Raw genomic sequence first — 19,387 nt, forward strand, 5'->3', positions numbered from 1 at the left:
GTAATATAGGTCCTGAACAACCACTTATATTGCAATAATTTAAATCTAGTGTTTATAGTTTGGGTTTGGGCGTGAAAACATGCCTTCTCCCAGTCCTCCACAGAGATGTTTGCCTGAAGATCATTCTTCCATGCAGTTAAATACGAAATTGAATTCTCTTTGGAGCCTGCTAATAGTATGTCATAAAACTTTGATAACTGTCCTCTATCATATAAATGGTTAACTGTGAATTTTTCAAGAGTGGACATAGCAGGTTCTGAGGTGGTTCTCATTTGGGAATATATAAAGCTTCTAATTTGCAAGTACTTAAAAAAGTGCTTTCTGGGAAGGTCATGTTTATCTATTAATTGTTGGAATGACATTAGAGTCCCTTCATTATATAAATCTTTTATTTTACTTAGTCCTTTTTCTGTCCAATGTTTGAATCCCATATCGCATCTCCCCGCTTTGAAGTTTTCATTTCCCCAAATAGGTGTGAAACTTGAGAGTTTAAGAGCCTCATTTAAAAATTTGTGGGCCTCGTGCCAGATTGATATAGTATTTTTTAGGAATGGATTATGTGCCCGTTTTATAAGTAATTTGGTTGGCGCAGAGTAAAGGTACAGGTGCAGTGGCAGTTCTAATGTGTTATTCTCTATCTCTATCCAAGATGGAGCCTCCGTTGTGAAAAAGTAATACATGGCTGCACGGAGTTGGGCTGCCCAATAATAAAGTTTCATATGAGGTAGTCTTAGCCCACCACGTTCATATGATAGATGTAAAAGGGAGAGTCGCAGCCTAGGTCGCTTATTATTCCATATAAAGTATGTGAAATGTTTTCTAAGTGTGGAGAAGAAAGAAGCGGGCAGAGGAAGTGGGATAGACTGAAAAAGATATAAAAATTTGGGCAGGATAGACATCTTAATAATGTTAATACGTCCTATCATAGAAACAGGCATTGAACTCCATTTCTCCAGAGAATCTTCTACTTCTTTCAAGAGAGGGTCGTAATTGATTGATATAATATTTTCGACGTCATGGGTTATTTTGATTCCTAAGTAAGTAAATCCTTCTGGGGCAGAAGCAAACTGTGTATGACTCGGGGGGGATTCCCTTTCTTTTCTATTCAGTAATAGTAAGGCACTTTTGGTGTTATTAACTTTATAGCCAGAAAACTGGCCAAATTCCTTCAGAAGCTGGCAAAGCGCCTTAATTGAAGTTCCCAGATTTGTTAAAAACACAACAATATCATCTGCAAATAGAGACAAACGATGCTCTGTCTTACCTATAGTCATACCAGTGATTTCAGCTGACTGACGAATAGACATGGCCAATGGTTCGATGGCAAATAAAAACAATAGAGGAGACATGGGACAGCCTTGTCGTGTGGATCTATAAAGATTAAAGGGCTTTGAGAATTGGCTATTTGTTTTGATTTCTGCTAGTGGTTCATTGTACAATAATTGAATCCATTTGAGATATGTTTCCCCTAAACCAAATCTTCTAAGTACATTAAAAAGGTACCCCCATTCAATCCTGTCAAATGCCTTTTCAGCATCTAATGACAGAACCGCATGATCCCTGGCATTTTTTTTTTCATATAAAATATTTAACAGCCTGCGTGTGTTATGGAATGCCTGTCTGCCCTGTACAAACCCATTTTGATCATTGACAATTAGGTTGGGAATGATAGTTTCTATCCGCCTTGCCAGTGCTTTGCAAAGTATTTTGGTATCACATGACATTAGCGATATAGGACGGTACGACGTTCTTTCCAAAGGGGATTTTCCTGGTTTCAACAAAAGAGAGATTACTGCAGATCTTAAGGATGAAGGTAGTATTCCTTTTTCAAGTGACTCATTAAACACCTCAAGAAGATGTGGTAACAATTTTCCCGAGAACTTCTTATATATTTCTATTGGTATGCCATCTGGCCCGGGAGCCTTTCCACTGCTCATGTTCTTTAAAGCATCAGATAGTTCTACAATGCTTAAGTTCTTATCAAGGTTTGTCTTGTCCTCCTCAGATAGTGTTGGGAATTGAAGCTGGTCTAAAAAGTCATTCTCTTTTTGTGAGCTACCTGAAGATTCAGATTTATATAGGTCTTCATAATATTTCTTAAATGCAGTATTTATTTCAATTGGATCTTCTAGTTCTTTCCCATCCTCTAATATGATGGAGTTGATGGCTCTATCTGTTTGTATCTTCTTAATTCTCCATGCTAACAACTTTCCAGCTTTCTCCCCCTGGTCATAATATGATTGTTTTAACCACAACAAATTTGAAGCTATTTTATTTGTAGTTAATTCATTGTATTGGGCTTTCAATTGTAGAAGTTCCTGCTGTTTTTCTGGAGCATCACTGTCATAGAGCTCCTGTTATAAATCCCTTACTTTTTGTTCTAGGGTGTTCAATTGTGCATAGTGTACCTTGGATTTATATTTTGTATAGCTTATTATCTCACCCCTTAAATATGCCTTGAAAGCCTCCCATTTTATTGAGGCGCTGGTCTGATTTGTGTTCAAAGAGAAGTATTCATCAATTTTCCCATCCAGAAACTTCACAAAATCAGGGTACTGGAGCCAACTGGACTGAAAGCGAAATCTGAGGGGCGAGGAAGTTATACTAGGCACTTGCAATAGTAAGGAGATAGGAGCATGGTCAGATAACAGTATGCTATCATACCAGCATTTTGCAACCATTGATAGTAGACCATTAGAGATTAAAAAGTAGTCTATTCTGGAGTAAGTTTTAAATGTATTTGAAAAACATGAATAGTCTTTTTTGTTAGGATTAAGATGTCTCCAAATATCAGTTAGATTTAAATCTTCCATGAATTTTTTAATAGTCTTTCTTGTTTGTTGATGGGAAGTATCAGTACTAGTAGATCGATCCTGTGCTGGATCTAGTACACAGTTGAAATCACCACCTATTATGTATTGACCAGGGTAAGATGATAGAGACAGAAAAAGGTTTTGATAAAAGGCGGGATCATCCCCATTGGGAGCGTATACATTTATCAAGCTGATCTGGGTAGATACTATAGTACCATTAAGTATGACATATCTCCCTGATGGGTCTATATATTTGTTTTTTAATTGAAAGGGGATAGATTTATGAATTAATATCATGACCCCCCTAGCATGAGAAGTAAAGGAAGCTGAGTAAACCTGCCCTGGCCACCTCTTCTCCACTCTGCTAATATCGTTTTGTACCAAGTGTGTTTCCTGAAGAAAAATTATATTGGATTTCATTTGCTTAATCCTACTCAATACTTGTTTAAGTTTTACCAATTTATTCAACCCTCTTGTATTCCAGCTAGAGATTTTTAAATCTGACCTGTTACTCATGGGGTTATGTAATAACTTAAATTACAGGATGAACTGAACACATTAGTGTCATTTGTTTTGTAAAAGTACGTAAGGATGGTATGATTGACATAATAAAACTGAAAAGCAAAAATAGCACTCCGAGATCTTAACCCGTCCCAAGAACCCCTCTTGCACTTCCCCGAACGAAGCGCATATAAACAACCCAAATAGTAATAAACTCTGGTTATGTAGAACGTTAGATCCACACCGTGAGGAGCAACGTGATGCACATACTGTAACATAGCTTTAGGCTAACTAACATTGAAATCAAATAGACTGAGCTCGGTCTTCAGTAATTCAAAGGTTAGGAAGAAAAACAAACAAGCATACAAAAAAAAAAATAAATAAAAATAAACACACCGGCCACTTTAACAGTACATCGTTAATCTCCCCTCCTCCTCCCCTCTTGGGGGTACCAGAGAGTATGTCTCTAATCCAACATTTTTGTACCAACACAGCTCTACACGGTCCCACTCTACCCTGGTTGGGAGCTTTTCCACCGCGGGTTGAAGGTGGGACCCGTTACAATTTTGAGCCCCGGCAAGTACCTACTTCAGAGGTGGGTCTAGTAGGTACTTGTCGGTGCTAAAACGTCACATGATCAGTGCTGTCCACTGATTGGTCAGGTGAAATTACGTCATACACGCAACGAAGCTCGGGGAGCTTTATGTATGAAACACCCGCCATGTATGAAAACACAACTGCGAGAGAACCAGAGAATAAACAGAATTGTGAAGATGGAAGACCAGAGAAGGAAAGCCAACCCATGGACAGTGAGCGAGGTGCAGACCTTTCTGTGTGTGGTGGCTGAGGACCGCGTGCAGAAGGAACTGGACGGAGCGACATGAAATGAGAAGGTGTTCCAGGATATAGCCAAGCTGATGGCTAGCCATGCTATCACCGGAATTCTCAGCAGTGCCGAGACAAGCTGAAGAGCTATTACCGGCAGGTAAAGGACCACAACAGCCGGAGTGGGTCAAACCGAAAGACATGGAAGTGGTTCGACCAAATGGACGGCATTTACGGTCACAGCCCGGCGAACGGCGTGGATACGGCGACGTCTTTGTTGGAGGCGATGAAAAATGGTAAGTTGTTCTTATCCCATTGGTGCAACGCATATGTCTTAACAAATGCATGTTTTATATCGTAACAAATACATGTTCAGTCTTTAACTTGTGTAAAAAGTTACACAGGTGTCTCATGTAAGTTGTTCTGAGTGAGCTAGCAAACAACGCTGTTTTGGAAGGCTAGCACAGTGTCTCACTTATGCGGTTACGTGTATGCGTTTCGTATGTTCACACTTTTTATTTTTTTTCACTCAAGACTCGGTTTGTGCAACCGATGAGTGTTCGGTTGCTGAGGTCAGCGAAGATCCTCCAATCCTGCAGGCTTCAGAACCGACACTGGCATGCAATCTGCAGCTGAGGCAACAGCTGATCTGCATTCCACCGGCACCAACCTGGCGTCGACGCCTGTATCTGAGACAACTCCTGCTGTTTACTTTTGTACTGTCTTTTTTAATAAAGAGTTTGGTTTAATTAAACAATATGGATTGTCAACTGCATTACACATTACACTCGATCTTGTGTTTACTTTTGACTAACCGCGGCGTGACACTTTGTAGTCACCTGAAACCGGCGTCATGTTAGTGGTGAACGGACCGACTCCGCCCACTTCCAGGCCACAGTTTGGGTGGAAAAGAAAATGTTACTGGTGCCGTGTCGTGTAGTGTAGTGTAGTGTCGGGCTATATCGAACCGAGTAGAGTAGGGCTAGCTTGGCCGTGGAAAAGGGGCATAAGGGCAGCTTTGTGTCGTTCAGACCTGAGATTGTCACTTTAATTGTCCATTTTTAAGAAAAACACATACTAAAGACGCCCCTATATATATATTTAAGAAAAAAAAAAAAAAAAAAAAAAAAAAAAGCGAAACAAAAAACGGAGGGGGTATTTTGCGTATCTTTCTCAGTGCAACGATCACGATCTATTAAACTTCTAGTAATATTTACCTGGGAAGGTGCAAAAGATACGATGAAAAAGAAAAAAAAAAAAAAGGGGGTTCAGTATATATCCATTTCAGCTCTCAGATCGTGGGGAGGCTCGCGGAGATGTTTGCATTTTACGGAGAAAATCTTCTGCCTCCGTGACGGACTTGAAAACCAGACGCTCCGCGTTGTGAGTGACCACCAGGTGCGCTGGGTACAGCAGCCCGTAGCGGATATCCATAGCCCGAAAACGGGCCTTAACTCCGTCGAATTGTCGCTGACGCTGGCGGGTTTCAGCTGATAGGTCCGGGAAGAAGCTGACTCGCTGATTTCCGTACCGCACTTCCTTCAGCTTCCTGGCTGCTCTCAGTGTCTTTTCACGGTCTTTGTAGTTCAGAAATCTCATGATGATCGGTCTCGGTGCTGAGGACCGACTTGAGTTGACTTGACCTACCCGATGAGCTCGTTCGAGGACTGGGGTGGGGGTGAGATCGTCACCCAGAGCTTTGGGAAGCCAGTTTTCCAAAAAGCTGCACATGTCTGAGCCCTCGGTTTTTTCAGGGAGTCCAATTAGCCTCAGGTTCGAGCGTCTCCCTCGGTCCTCTTGATCTTGAATTTTATTCCTCAATATCTCCACCGTCCCTTCCAGCTGCACGACTTTTTGTTGGAGAGTAGTCATTTCCTCCTCTGCCTGTGAAATTCTTTCCTCCGTTTCCCCAATTCTCCTCGAATGCGACAACACATCTGTTTTAATCCCATTAATTGCGTCCAGCATGTCGTTGGATTGTTTAGCGAATTCTTCCTTCAATGAGCGAATCGCCTCCAGTATAACAGTGTTGGACGGCACGTTGTCGTTAGCTTCTTCTTCGGAGCCACTAGCACTCTTGCTAGCCTTCTCCATGGCAATATTAGCCGTGTCATTTTGCGGTCCCTTAGCTGGTTGTTGTCCATGTTGTTTGGAAATTTTCGGTGGCATAGTGACCAAACACACTTTCCCACACCCAAAATTGAGAATATTGTCCGAGTCTCAGTAGAGTTTTAAGTATTTTTCAGAAAGTTAGCGACGAGCCGAGGTGCTGCGACTTGTCAGCTGCGCTCCATAACCGGAAGTCCGATACCTTTCTTTTTAATGTGTTTATAAAAAACTTAGTTTGCAAAGTGCTTTAACGTAGCAGGCAGAGAAAACTGAGCCGAATAAGTCGGGGACCGAGAAGCAAATAGGGAATTAAAGTACAACATTTCAGCTCGAGAGGGCGCCAAAATATCAGAAGAAACCAGGTATTAGATTCTCCTCAGTGCCTCATTTAGTCGTTCTGATGGATTCTGACATTAACAATACTGTGTTTTTCCATCAGGACTTTGAGTTGAACAGTGAGCTGAAGACGGGGGTGATGAGCCTCATGGAGGAAGTGCTGCGAGATCCAGATCTGCTTCCCCAAGAGAGGAAAGCAACAACAAACATTTTAAGGTACATGATCGGAGAATTTATCCAAAATTTGTTGTGCTGACTGTGTCGCCTACGATGAAAGACTGAAACTGCTGTAATCTGAAATGACAAAAGGATTAAATGTATATGTTAACAAAAGCTACTGAAATTAAATAACAAAATAATTTATGAAAAAATAATATTTAACAGAATCAAATCAAAATCAAATCAAATTTATTTGTATAGCACATTTCATGTACAAACAGTTCAAAGTGCTTTACATCAAATAAAAGCATTGCAGCAGGGAGTGGAAGAAGTATTAAAAATACATAAAAGAATATAAAGAGAAACAAATAAAATCATTTAAATGAATTTAAAAACAAGCAACAGTCTAGATAAGTTAAAAGATATCGTGCAGATTTCATGCATAGACACATGAGAACAGAAATGTCTTTAACCTGGATTTAAAAATGTCTCCATTTGGTGAAAGTTTAATCTCCACTGGCAGTTTGTTCCACTTATTTGCAGCATAACAGCTTAATGCTGCTTCTACATGTTTAGTTTGGACTCTGGACTGTCGTGGAAATTCTGTCTTAACTCCCTATTAAGATTTTGCTTACCTTCCTATTACATCTGATGAGAAGTGAAATAGAGACTTTCAATGTTTCTGTCGGCCGGCCACGTGTTTATTTTCTTCTGCAAAAGAGGTCAGTCCTCACCAGTCAGCGTTCATGGTGAGAAAAGACCCAGAACAAAGGAAATCAGAAGCATTTATACAAGAGGAAGTGTAAAGATTTTAAAGCTGCTGTGATGTGTTCAGATCTCTTAGTCCGGGTTAAAACTCCAGCAGCAGCGTTCTGGATGAGCTGCAGATGTTTAATGCTCTTTTTGGGAAGTCCAGTTAAAAGAGCATTACAGTAATCGAGTCTACTGGAGATGAATGCATGGATGAGTTTCTCCTGGTCTTTTTGGGAGAGGAGACCTTTAATTCTGTTGATGTTTCTGAGATGGTAAAAAGCTGCCTTGGTGACAGCTTTGATGTGGCTGCTGAAAGTCAGATCTGAGTCTATCAACACTCCGAGGTTACGAACTTGGTCAGTGATTGTAAGGGCCCGAGTCTCAAGATATTTACCAACGCTGACCCTCTTCTCTTTGCTACCAAACAGAATGATCTCAGTTTTGTCTTCATTTAATTGTAGAAAATTCTCTCTCATCCAGGTGTTTACTTCCTCCAGACACTGACACAGTACGTCTGCTGGGCTGCAGTCGTCCGGTGACAGAGACACATAAAGTTGTGTATCGTCTGCATAACTGTGATAATTGATGTTAAAATTCTGCAATATCTGACCCAAAGGGAGCATATACAAGTGAAACAGAAGAGGTCCAAGAATTGACCCCTGGGGGACTCCAGAAGTCATGGCCACTCACTCAGATTCATAGCTGCCAATTGTAACAAAATAACTCCGGCCTTCTAAGTAGGACCTAACCAGTTAAAGGTAGGGTAGGAGATTCTGGATTTTGAGTCCAGCGAAGCTGCATTTTGAAAATACACAGGCAAAAAGTCCCAACCCTTTTCTTCACTTTCCCCCCGAGGGCACGCCTCTAGAATACATGAACGCGCACGAGCACGAAGGTGCACGAGCGCTGTTCTGACAGCAAGCATCGATCATTGCCATATTTAGTATTTAGTATATGATAATTATACGTTTAATAATGCTAGGTGCTAGCCAAGCTGGCTCTAGTTTAGCTTCCTGCCAAGCTTCTGGACGTTCACGGAGCAGGGTATGCGCACAGGGAGAAGGAGGGGGAGGGAGGAGCAGATTGCAGTTTGATAGACGGCATCAGTATCCAATCATTGTGAACGGTCCGTTCACAATGATTGGATACTGTTTTTCCTAGATTTTACGTTCTAGAGGCCACTAAAACTTTTCATATTTGTGTCAAAACTTTTAATTAATTGGTTGCAATGGGGGTGTGAAGAGTATTTCAAGCAATATGTAAAAAAATGTTCCAGAAAAAGATCCCCTACCCCGCCTTTAAAGTTCCCATGGCATGGTATAGTAGCGGTAGCCTGGGCGAAAGCCGACTGTTGACTCTGTCAAACAGTCTGGGAAAACCCAAGAGGAATCCGTTTCCATGGAGGGCGGGACCTTACCCAGCAACTTAAATTCATTGGAGTAACGGAGTTCCCTTAACCAATCATAATGTTTAGAAATGACGTTAGTTATGCGCCGAGGTTCATGCTTACTCTCGCGAGGCTCTAGCTCGCGAATCCCGCTTCCCACATCCGCTTTCATTATACCGGTACCATTTGATAAATCAAACTTTTCCCAAAGCCAGTTGGAAGGAGAGCTTCGACATCCTTGCCACTAACAATATTGAAGAGGCATTCCTCTTGCTCTCGTTTTAATTGTGTAATGATCTCGAGTTGAGACAACTTCATGGATAGCTTCTAGCGTTCTTCCGTCGCCATGTTTATTTCCGCTGCGGTTGAACTACAATTATATGGACTACAATGGACTCCGCGCGTGAGTTCTGCGTCACCACTCGCAACTGTTTGCTGATTGGCAAAACACTGAGCGAACCGAGGTAGGGGGATTGGGCCAGACTATGTGCGGAGCCAAAATCTTTGGGCGGAAGTACGTAGGATGGCGTCACCAGGCTATAGTAGCAGCACTTTAAATGGGCTTTCGGAGGCTTCAGGATGTTATACCCGCAGGTGTTCTCAAAATTAACCCGGAAAACGCAGATTTGGCCTCTTAGAATAAAGCAGCATTTCAGCGATCTCTCCAGTGCCCTGTTTTCCTAATGAGAAGCAAGGAGGAGCGCGAGGGGTGTGTCATGGCTGAATGGGGGCGTGTCTGATTCTCTGTTTTGGCTACGCGCATGTTAGCTGCTCGTAGAAAAAAAAAAAAGAAATGGCAGGTGAGCAAACCATCGTACCGTTCGCCTTCGACCCGGAATCGGACCCTGAAGCCGAGGCGCGAGCAGTTCAGCAACAAACTGCAGATCAGCAGCGCCTTCAGCAAAACGTCTCAGAATGGTGAGTTTGAAATGTTATGTCTGGAAACGTTTATAGTTGGGTCGGTCCGAACCACTGAGGTGCGCAGATACTAGCAGTCGCTTAGCCTACGGTAGCCTAATTAGAGCAGAAATTGTAGTCACTACATCAGGACTACCTAAAATATTATTTTTGCTTACAAAACGTATAAGTTCCCAACTTATTTTGCAATGTGGGCACGTATTTGCAGTGCTAACATTAGTGAGTATGGCTGCTGGCATCTGCAGTCTTTACACCAAGTAACTTTCTCAATGTCACCTTGCATTGTACAACAGTAACACTGCCAAAGTATTTCCCATAGTACACATTGCCAACATGTTATGAAAAACAACTGTAATAAACGCTGTCGGTGGGTAATTTCATGAAAATTGCAATTGCAATTACCCCCACAAACACTGTCCTGTTTGGCAAATGATTCTCCACCAAGTGTTGACATAAGGGGAGCGATTTATAACCAAGTTTTCTAGACAATAAGGTTTACATGCTATAATATACAAAAAAAAACATACTTCATCATATCCTGACCAGGTGCTGGATCCAAAGTGTAGCTACACGAAGTGAAACTTATGCTACATATTTCTGTGTACACCTTTTTAGTAGCCTGTCTTCACTGGGAACAGCCAGCTGTTCGTTGCCCATGTAGTTATACAGTAGCCTATGGCATGCAAAAAACATGATAGTATTCTGACCAGCATGTAATTATTCTCCATGCTCACCTGTTAACTCATTTACTTGCCACTAAAGATGTTTCATTGTTATATTTGCCGGCATTACCTGAAAACAGAATATCATTACACTGCCTTTTTTTTTTAATAATAGGTGTCAATGTGGAATTTGCGAGATAATGCCCACAGAAAGGGAGAATAGATGCTGCATGGAGATCCCTCAGGTAACACTGTAAACATTTCAATCTACCTGTTCCTGAAATGACACTTACCATGTCTAGTTCTAATCTTTATTAGGTCACAGCACTACTAGGAGAAGTGGCGGCAGAGCCAGCATGTATGCTGGATCATCCAGGGTTTGAGCCGGTCTGTCTCAATGTAAATTCGCTACAAACCGCTGGGCGAGTCTACAGGCACCATTTTGGCAGTTTACGCCTGAGAAGAACGCATCGGTAAGCGTTGTAAAATAATTACTCATAGCCACATACATAGAGTTTACAGTATACCCACCCAATAGAGCCTGATAATTCAACTATGCAGACAGTATGAAGAGTGTTTGTAGATTTATTTACAAGACATTATTAAAATACAATCAAGAATAATCCATAGGAATATGTAAATATGTACAACATAGCAATAACAGAAGAACAACAACATTCTCTGCAAGTGTCATTTTTTCTATCTGTTCTTCCAGGCGCTTCAGGTATTTGGCCTACAGGCAGTTCGTGGCGTGGTGCTGGGGCTTTTTGGGTCGCCGGATCAGAGTGGTCATTCCTGCCTGTGTGGTCCTGCGTATCCGTGCCGAGTACCCCGATGATGAAGGACACTGCACCGGGTTTAGACTGCCTCGCGTGTGAAAAATGAGGTCCATCAGGACATCCACATACCCTTTTCACACAGAACATTCATACACACTGTACACGCACAACATTTGTATATTTCAGTTAGTCATTTGTACATTTCAATGTTTATTTTTATATCTATTTATATATTTATATTTGTTCAATATATTTATATTTATTTCTCACATTTTTTGTATTCCTATTTGTTGGAATTAACCTCAGTAAATTTGATAAAGGCAAAAGTAGTTGGACTTGAATTCTTGAACTTTTGAGGTCTTACCAAAGGTTGGCTTAGTCTTTTGACGTTTGACTGTGCACTCTCCCTTCTTGGATTTGGGAAAGGAGATTTTGAAGAGAGGTACACCGTCTGCTGTCTGGGCCTGTGGTCGGTTCGCATTTTCATTAAAGTGGATCGCCGCCAAGTACAGTCTGAAAGTACAAGAAACAATGTGTAAACAGTGTTTCCCACAGAATTTTCATTTGTCATGGTGGTGGGGGTTAGCTGGTAGAGACACATGTATCATCATGGGAGAGCATATGAAAAGCTCTTTTCCAAAATGCTATAAAAGCTGTTCTCATTACTTTTTTAAATCTGATTTCAAGCATCAGGAAAAGTGATATTAGCTGAGATTTACATAACATGTTGAAACATTTAAATGCTGCTTTTAATGGTAGTAACAAATAAAACAATATTTTTGAAAGTAGGTAAAAAACATTTTGGAAAAAGCTTTTCATATATTGTGAAGTTTCATAGGAACTATGATCTGAAAACCCCCCAAAAGTATACATTTTTTGGTAAATCAAATATAAATTACATTCACAAGACAATCTTTTCAGGGGACCTGTCTAGGTGTTTCGTGCCTTATAGTGCTGGAGAAACCCGGCTCAATAATGACATTTCAGACAACAAAAACTTTCAACAACTACAAGTTAAAACATCTCACCTGCAAAGCATTCCAATATAGAGAAAGACAACATTCTTCGGTGTGGCTGCAGTCCTAGTGACAATGGGGTCAGTCTGGCAGGCAGCATCCCTGCTCCGGGATGTCTGGACGTGAGCACTTGATGTGCTGGCCAGTGAAGAGTGAACCTGATGCAGACAGAGAGCACACATCTCATGGTTCGAAAGCCGAGCATTACACTCGTGATAAACTGACGAGTCACGACAGATTTGAAGTCAAAACTGTGTTCGAATTGACAGATACGTAATGGTGTATGTCCGAGGGTAGTCGGCAAACGTCTGCTAAACATCCCTACCCTTCACCTAGCCACAACACCCGATCGCGTATCCCACACGAAAGACGCAGAAACGACTCGACGTAAAAAAAAATAATAATAAAAGAAAAGGTCACCAAACCGTAACAAATGCTTACAAAATATAAAGTCAACAATCGAAAGAAAGGCTTACAAAATATGAATTGTTTTCGTCGGGCGTCATTTTCCGTGTAACAGACGTATCTAGCCGCAGAACATAACTAGACTTGCTTACCTAAGTATTCATGCTGTATGTAGTCCCCTACACGTAAGATATTGGTCAAAAGACAAATGTCTTGTTTTACAACCAATTTTCCAAATCTAACCAGTTTAACAGAGTATTGGTTTTGTAGCGCAGTGTAGGTTTCATGGATAAATACCTCCACAGTTAATGTTGGCTAGTTAGCTGTCACCCATAAAGTGCTAGCGGCTAGCAAATAATTATGACTTACTTGATCGGTGTGGGTAGCTGATGGACCGGCAAGGCTTGGCACTGATCCAGGCTTCAACTTCAGGTGTAGGGCAAAACCTGCCCTGTACTGTCCCAAGTTGTGAAAGCATTCCTCTGAAATGTGTCGCGCAAACACTGACGCTCTTTGGAACATGCATGGGCACCCGTCCCTCTAAATGAAATTAGCCATTGCGTTTTCAAAGGGACAGAGGATGGAAGCGGAAACATATTTTTCTCTTCATCTTCACATCCTGGCACAGTACATTTCGCATGGTAACGTCGTTTGGAAGCCATTGCTGTATCTTCTGTGACTGTCTTTAGTCGTGGCGAGTCTTCTTCTTTGGCGAGTCTCGGTCTACTCCACATGAGTTGGGCGGGTAAGGTAATGCAGGTGTGGGTGGAGACAGAGGGCGTGGCGGAGAGAGGGGGTAGGAAATTTTGATGAGCTCTATCCTGGCATGACGTCATACCAGGAGCCTTGAGTCAACGAGACACTTGGAGGCGCTCTGTTCAAAACACGGAGGAAATGCTGTACTGCTCAGTGAATACATTTCGCAATTTCTACTCACTGGGGTGACTTAAGGAGGCTAGAGAAACTCATTTTAAGGCTAAAAAACCTCTGAGAGTGAAATTTTCATGCCATGGGACCTTTAATGTTTTGTCTAATCGTTTTGATTTTTTGGCTAAAAAAGTTGGCAAATTCGTTGCATTTCTCAGTGGAGAGGAGGTCTGGGTTTGACTGTTTAGGAGGATTTGTGAGTTTTTCAACCATAGCAAACAGAGTTCGAGAATTGTTGACATTCTTATTAATCATTTCAGATAAATGCAGCTGTCTGGCCTTGCACAGCTCATTGTTATAACTACGCAGGCTTTGTTTGTACAGCTCATAGTGAATCTGAAGCTTTGTTTTCCTCCATTTACGTTCAGCTTTCCTGCATTCTCTTTTCAGGTTTTTGACCGTAGTGGTGTTTCTCCATGGGGTTTTCTGTTTGATCAAGGTGCTCTTGATTCTTATCGGTGCAACAGCTTCCATTACATTCAAAATTTTCAAGTTAAAATGATCCAGCATTCCTTCAACCGACTCTGCGCTCATTGTTGGTAACATAGCTATGGCCTCCCTAAACTGAGCACTTGTTTTCTCATTAATGTACCTCTTCTTAACTGAGAAGCTGGTTGTTTGAACATTCTGAGTAATATGTAAATCAAATAAAATACAAAAATGGTCAGACAAGGCCAAATCAATAACCACAACAGAAGAAATATCAGCACCTTTAGAAATGACCAGGTCCAGAATGTGACCTGGAAGGTGAGTTGGTTCTGTTACATGTTGCCACAAACCAAACATGTCCAGCACAGAAGAAAATTCTTTGGCATTACCATCCGTCATATTATCTATGTGAATGTTAAAATCCCCGGTCAAGATAAAATGGTTAAAATCAGTCGAAATAACAGACAATAATTCAGAAAATTCATCAATAAAACTTGCACAGTATCCTGGAGATCTGTAAATGATTAAGAACAGGATTTTAGGAACACCCTTTAAAATAAAACTCAGATATTCAAAAGAAGTGAATTCACCAAATGAGATCTCTTTACACTGGAATGTATCTTTAAATAAGGCAGCCTCCCCCCCACCTTTCCTCCCATTTCGGCATTTATCCATAAAACTAAAGTTTGGGGGGGCTGCTTCATTAAGAACAGCAGCACTTGTGCTCTCTGTTAACCATGTTTATGTCAGAAAAAGAAAATCTAAATTGTGTGAAATTATGAAGTCATTAACTAACAGTGACTTATTGGACAGAGATCTAATATTAAGTAAGGCTAGCTTTGTGGAGTTACACTGGTCTCTGTTGTATTCTGAGTTGTATGTGGTACCGTTAACAGATTAGATAGAGTCACCCAGGAAGATGACTGTTTTCGATTCCTTCTTTTACTAACTAATACAGGAATCCTACTGGGTCCCAGCTTGTTCTCAGAACAGCTGTCAGAAGTCGGACTTCTATAGCAGGGACCCTGAACACATCATGGCATGGTATCTTTGGTTTGAACAGTACTATCTTTGTTCTGAACTCTGGGTGTTGTGCTGCTCCTTGAACACCCTGCACATCCCCTTGTGTCCTGCTCTGCCAGGACAGATAATGTAAGGGGCTGGGGGTTGTTTGCCTCGCTGATGTGTCCTTCAGTCTAATCTGTACAGTCATGTTTGGGTTTGCCGTCCCAACAGCATCACGTAAATGTGCACCAAGTAATCTGCATCCAGTTCGATTGGGATGCACGCCATCAGCTCTGAAACGCTCCTTACAGTTCCAAAAGATATTAAAGTTATCAATGAACTTAATCCCATGGGCGATGCATGCATTTGACAACCATTTGTTCAGGCCAAGAAGTCTGCTGAAAAGTTCAATTCCTTTACCCACAGTAGGAATGGGGCCAGAAATGGAGACCCGGTGTGCTCCATAGTGACACAGTCTCTCCAACAGCAGAGAAAAATCCTTCTTCAGGATCTCAGAGCCAGTCTTCCTTCTCAGAATATCAGAAGACCCTGTGTGGACAATGATCCTCGTGCCATCTGGATGAGTAGACAGAATGGTCGGCAAAATTTCTATCAGTTCCCTGACTGATGTATCAGAAAAAGTTATATTTTCCGTCTTTGCCATTCTGACATGCTGTGTTATAGAATCCCCGATCAGAATGGTGTCTATTCCTTTTTGTGTGGAGGTGTCGATCGTTTCTGTAGTCCTCACCTTGGTTGTGGGATTTGGGCTTCTCCTGATGATCTGGTCAGCCCTTGGCTGAGGTTTGGGGCCATTTATTTTGTTTGTCTTCATGTTTGGGTTACATTCATCATCACAGACTCTATTTTGAGTCAACGGATCGTATCTATTATGCAATAGAACTTCAGGTGGCGGAGTGAGTGCTGGAGGTTTAGGTTTAGTGCCGGATTTACCTCTGCGACGGACAACATGAGACCAGATCCTGGCTGGGGTTGATGATTTGGGTTTGGCACCAAAACTGTTCCAGTGGGAGATGTCAGTCGGACCGTCCGGTTTGGAAGCTTCACTAGATATTCCAGTGTCATTTGGACAGATCCAGGGAAGTGTGTCAGCCAGGGCTGCAGTGTGAGATTCCACATCAGCTGTGATCCCGTGTAGAAATATCTGAGTTAGTCCTTTGGCACACGAAGGCTCCACAGCCTGCACAGGAGCTATAATAGAGTCAATAAATTCCTCGTTGTTACGAATGTCTTGCAGCGTTTCAATCCTCTTCTCGAGCTGTGCTACCTTCGCAAAGAGTAGCTCACACTGTGTGCAGCTCACTGATACTGCAGGGTTAGGAGACATTGTTCTGTCCGATTCTCTTTGTAAACAGTTTACAAATATACAATTAAAAGAAAAAGAATAAAAGAATCAAATTATATCCAAGACTTGTGGAAAGAAGTAGAATGATTTAAAAGCGAATAAAGCAATAAGCAATAAGCAGTAGGAGGAAGCAGGAGGAAGCAGAGACACGTCTGCACTCTTCAGAAGCAGGAAGTCTTAAGCCCCATACACACACGTCGCTGCTATTTACTCGCTCACTCGCCTACTCGCCACTCGCTTGGGTGCTTTTGCTGACTTGGTGTGTAGAAGTTGGGTGGTCACTGTTTGGAGAACACTGGGGGAACGTCACCTGTCAATAATCTGTATTCTGCATTTTAATTGGCTACTCGCTTTTACTCGCTTACTCGCGTCGCTCGAAGTTGAAATATGTTCATCTCGGAATCCGCCCACATCGCATCGCTTGTACTCGCTTGTACTCTCCTCGCCTCCTCGCCTCGCGTGAACACATAGACATTCTGTTGACTTCACTCGCTGAGCGAGTAAATAGCAGCGACGTGTGTGTATGGGGCTTAAGAATGTGAAATAAGCTAATTGTTCTGCTTTCATTTTAAACTTAATTAATTTAAGCTTGTTTTAATATTTCTAGTTATTTACTTCGCCACTTAGTTTTAAATGTATTTCTTTTCATTTTTACCGGAATATATTTAGGCTTTATGCAAATGAGGGGGCAGTCTTTCAGACTTAGTCGTGGGCTCAGCTGCTCACCCATTGGTTGATTATCGGGTAGATAGTTTCAGCCAGAGATATAGAGTAATACATTATTACTCTGTCTCTGCTTACTTTTTCAGGCTTGAAAAATACAGATCAAAAACAAAATCTATTTATCAACTAAACATCGATGACACTATCTCCAACAATCCTAGACAAATTACAACATTTTGTGCCAAATTTTACTCTAATTTATACAGCTCAAAATATAATGAAGAGATTTCAGTATCATTTCTCAACAATATTCAAAATTTAAAAACTATTGACGTAGAAGATAGAAACTTCTGTGACAGCCTATTTATAGTGGAGGAAATTTCTAAATGCATTAATGCACTGAAGACCAATAAATCTCCCGGCACAGATGGTTTATCTGCTGAGTTTTCTCAATCATTCTCTAATCATATAGCTCTAGTTCTCTTACAGGTATTCCGAGAAAGTTTAGAGAATAACACTCTTCCTCCTAAACTAACTCAAAATCTAATAACACTAATTCCGAAACCAAACAAAGTCTGATAGACTTTGATAATTGGAGACCTATATGTCTACTCAATAATGATTATAAGATTAAGGCTTTGATATTTGCTAACAGAATTAAAGAGGTCTTGGACACAATTAGAGACAGTTTGTGTTGTATTAGTCAGTAATTGGTCTGTTTAAAGTATAAATGTTATTTAAAAAGTCCAAACAAAAATATAGGCAGTGCAACCGACTGTTTTTAGGTAGTTTTTCTGACAAGTTAAGCTAGCCGCTAATGCTTTTAGCCTTCCCCACTTCCAGTCTCTGTGGGTGTGTTCCTCACATTAATGAAGCAGAAATCCATGCAGGAGAAAATGCAAAGAAGAAATTACAGACAATTAAGCACATCTATTGATAGAAACTTTTTTTTAAAAATGAAATTAAAAAATGTTTACTGATATCTAAATAAAGATATAATAATTTTGAGGGAATAAATGGATCAATACGATGAAAACGATACAGAAATGTCAAATTGACAAAGAAAGAAATGGAATGTATTCATATTAAGATAACAAATTAAATTCAAAACTGAGTGACGAAGTAAATGAAGAGCAAGCTTAGATTAATGTAGTTTAAAATTTAAGCAGAAAAATGTATTTATTTCACATTCTGTTGAATTATTTTTGTATAAATTATTCAATTTAATTTTAGTAGCTTGTCTGATCCTATTAACTTATTTATTAAGCCATTTGAATATGTTTTTCATAATATCGGATCATGGTAGATTCAGTACTCTGCAGCCTATGATAATGGTCAGGTCATAGCTGTCCGTACAGAATCTCCAAATAATTATGGTTACCATTAAGCCATTCATTATGGTTGGATGTATGACAGTGTGGTATTTACACAATGAGCAGGTTAACTGAACGGACCTGTTGTAACGCTGTTTTACTCTCCAGTGGCCTTTCTCAAGAAGAACAAGACGACTCTCAGCTGAGGATAGAGGACATCCTGCAGATGGTCAGTATCACACATATGTCACATACATATTCACTCAACCAGAAAGTTTGAGACCTTCTGAAAGTGGTTGAAATGATTTATCTTGTGGTTGTGGAACAGAAAAGCTGCCCCCTCCTACACTTCATCGTGGTAAGAATCACGTTGTTGTTGTGATGAAGAATTCCTTCCTGATGAAATGTAGTGGAAACCTGTAGTGGTTTCTATCGCGTCCCCGACACTCGGAGCTGTGTTTGTGCACATTTTACTTCAAATTTTCCTTCAAATTCACCTTCTGCACATTCAGAGTGTGTGTCTGTGTGTGTTTTATAAGGTGGAGAGTCCCAAAGCAGAGTGCTTCGAGTCTCTTTCGGCCATGGAGCTGGCAGAGCAGATCACACTGCTGGACCACATTGTGTTCAGGAGTATTCCCTACGAGTGAGTACATCATCCAGGACATCAAAGCTTGCATCGTGTTTTTTGTTTGCTTTAAATATTTTGATCCCCCTAACATTGAAATGTGAAATGATCAACTCCGGAATACAATTTTAGGCTATTAAATAAAGACCAATAAAAGATTCATTGATGTAATTCCAAGAAATGAATAATTTATTTGATTTTAGTCTCATTTTCCGAATAAAAAATTGAATTTATTTCAGGGGAATTTTTTCTTAGAGGAATTTTTATTTTGGAGCACCTTCAAAGTAGTGTCTCTGGCCCTGTAATGGCGATCTGTCCCTGGGATAGGTCCCCCCAGGCCCCTGTGACCCTAAATTGGATGAAGCGGATGTTGAAAATGGATGGATGGATGTCTCT

At 40.9% G+C, this 19,387-nt stretch overlaps 1 protein-coding gene across 1 annotated transcript in view; it reads left to right on the forward strand.

The window, feature by feature from the left end:
- Positions 1-19,387, forward strand: part of rasgrf2a (Ras protein-specific guanine nucleotide-releasing factor 2a) — a 114,819-nt gene that overhangs the window by 87,937 nt on the left and 7,495 nt on the right. Inside the window, exons 20-22 of the mRNA XM_075456057.1 lie at positions 6,688-6,800; positions 18,535-18,595; positions 18,906-19,009. Of these exons, the coding sequence (XP_075312172.1) occupies positions 6,688-6,800; positions 18,535-18,595; positions 18,906-19,009 (278 nt within the window). The remainder of the gene's footprint in view (positions 1-6,687; positions 6,801-18,534; positions 18,596-18,905; positions 19,010-19,387) is intronic.

This window comes from Odontesthes bonariensis, chromosome 22, assembly GCF_027942865.1.
Source record: "Odontesthes bonariensis isolate fOdoBon6 chromosome 22, fOdoBon6.hap1, whole genome shotgun sequence".
Taxonomy (NCBI): domain Eukaryota; kingdom Metazoa; phylum Chordata; class Actinopteri; order Atheriniformes; family Atherinopsidae; genus Odontesthes; species Odontesthes bonariensis.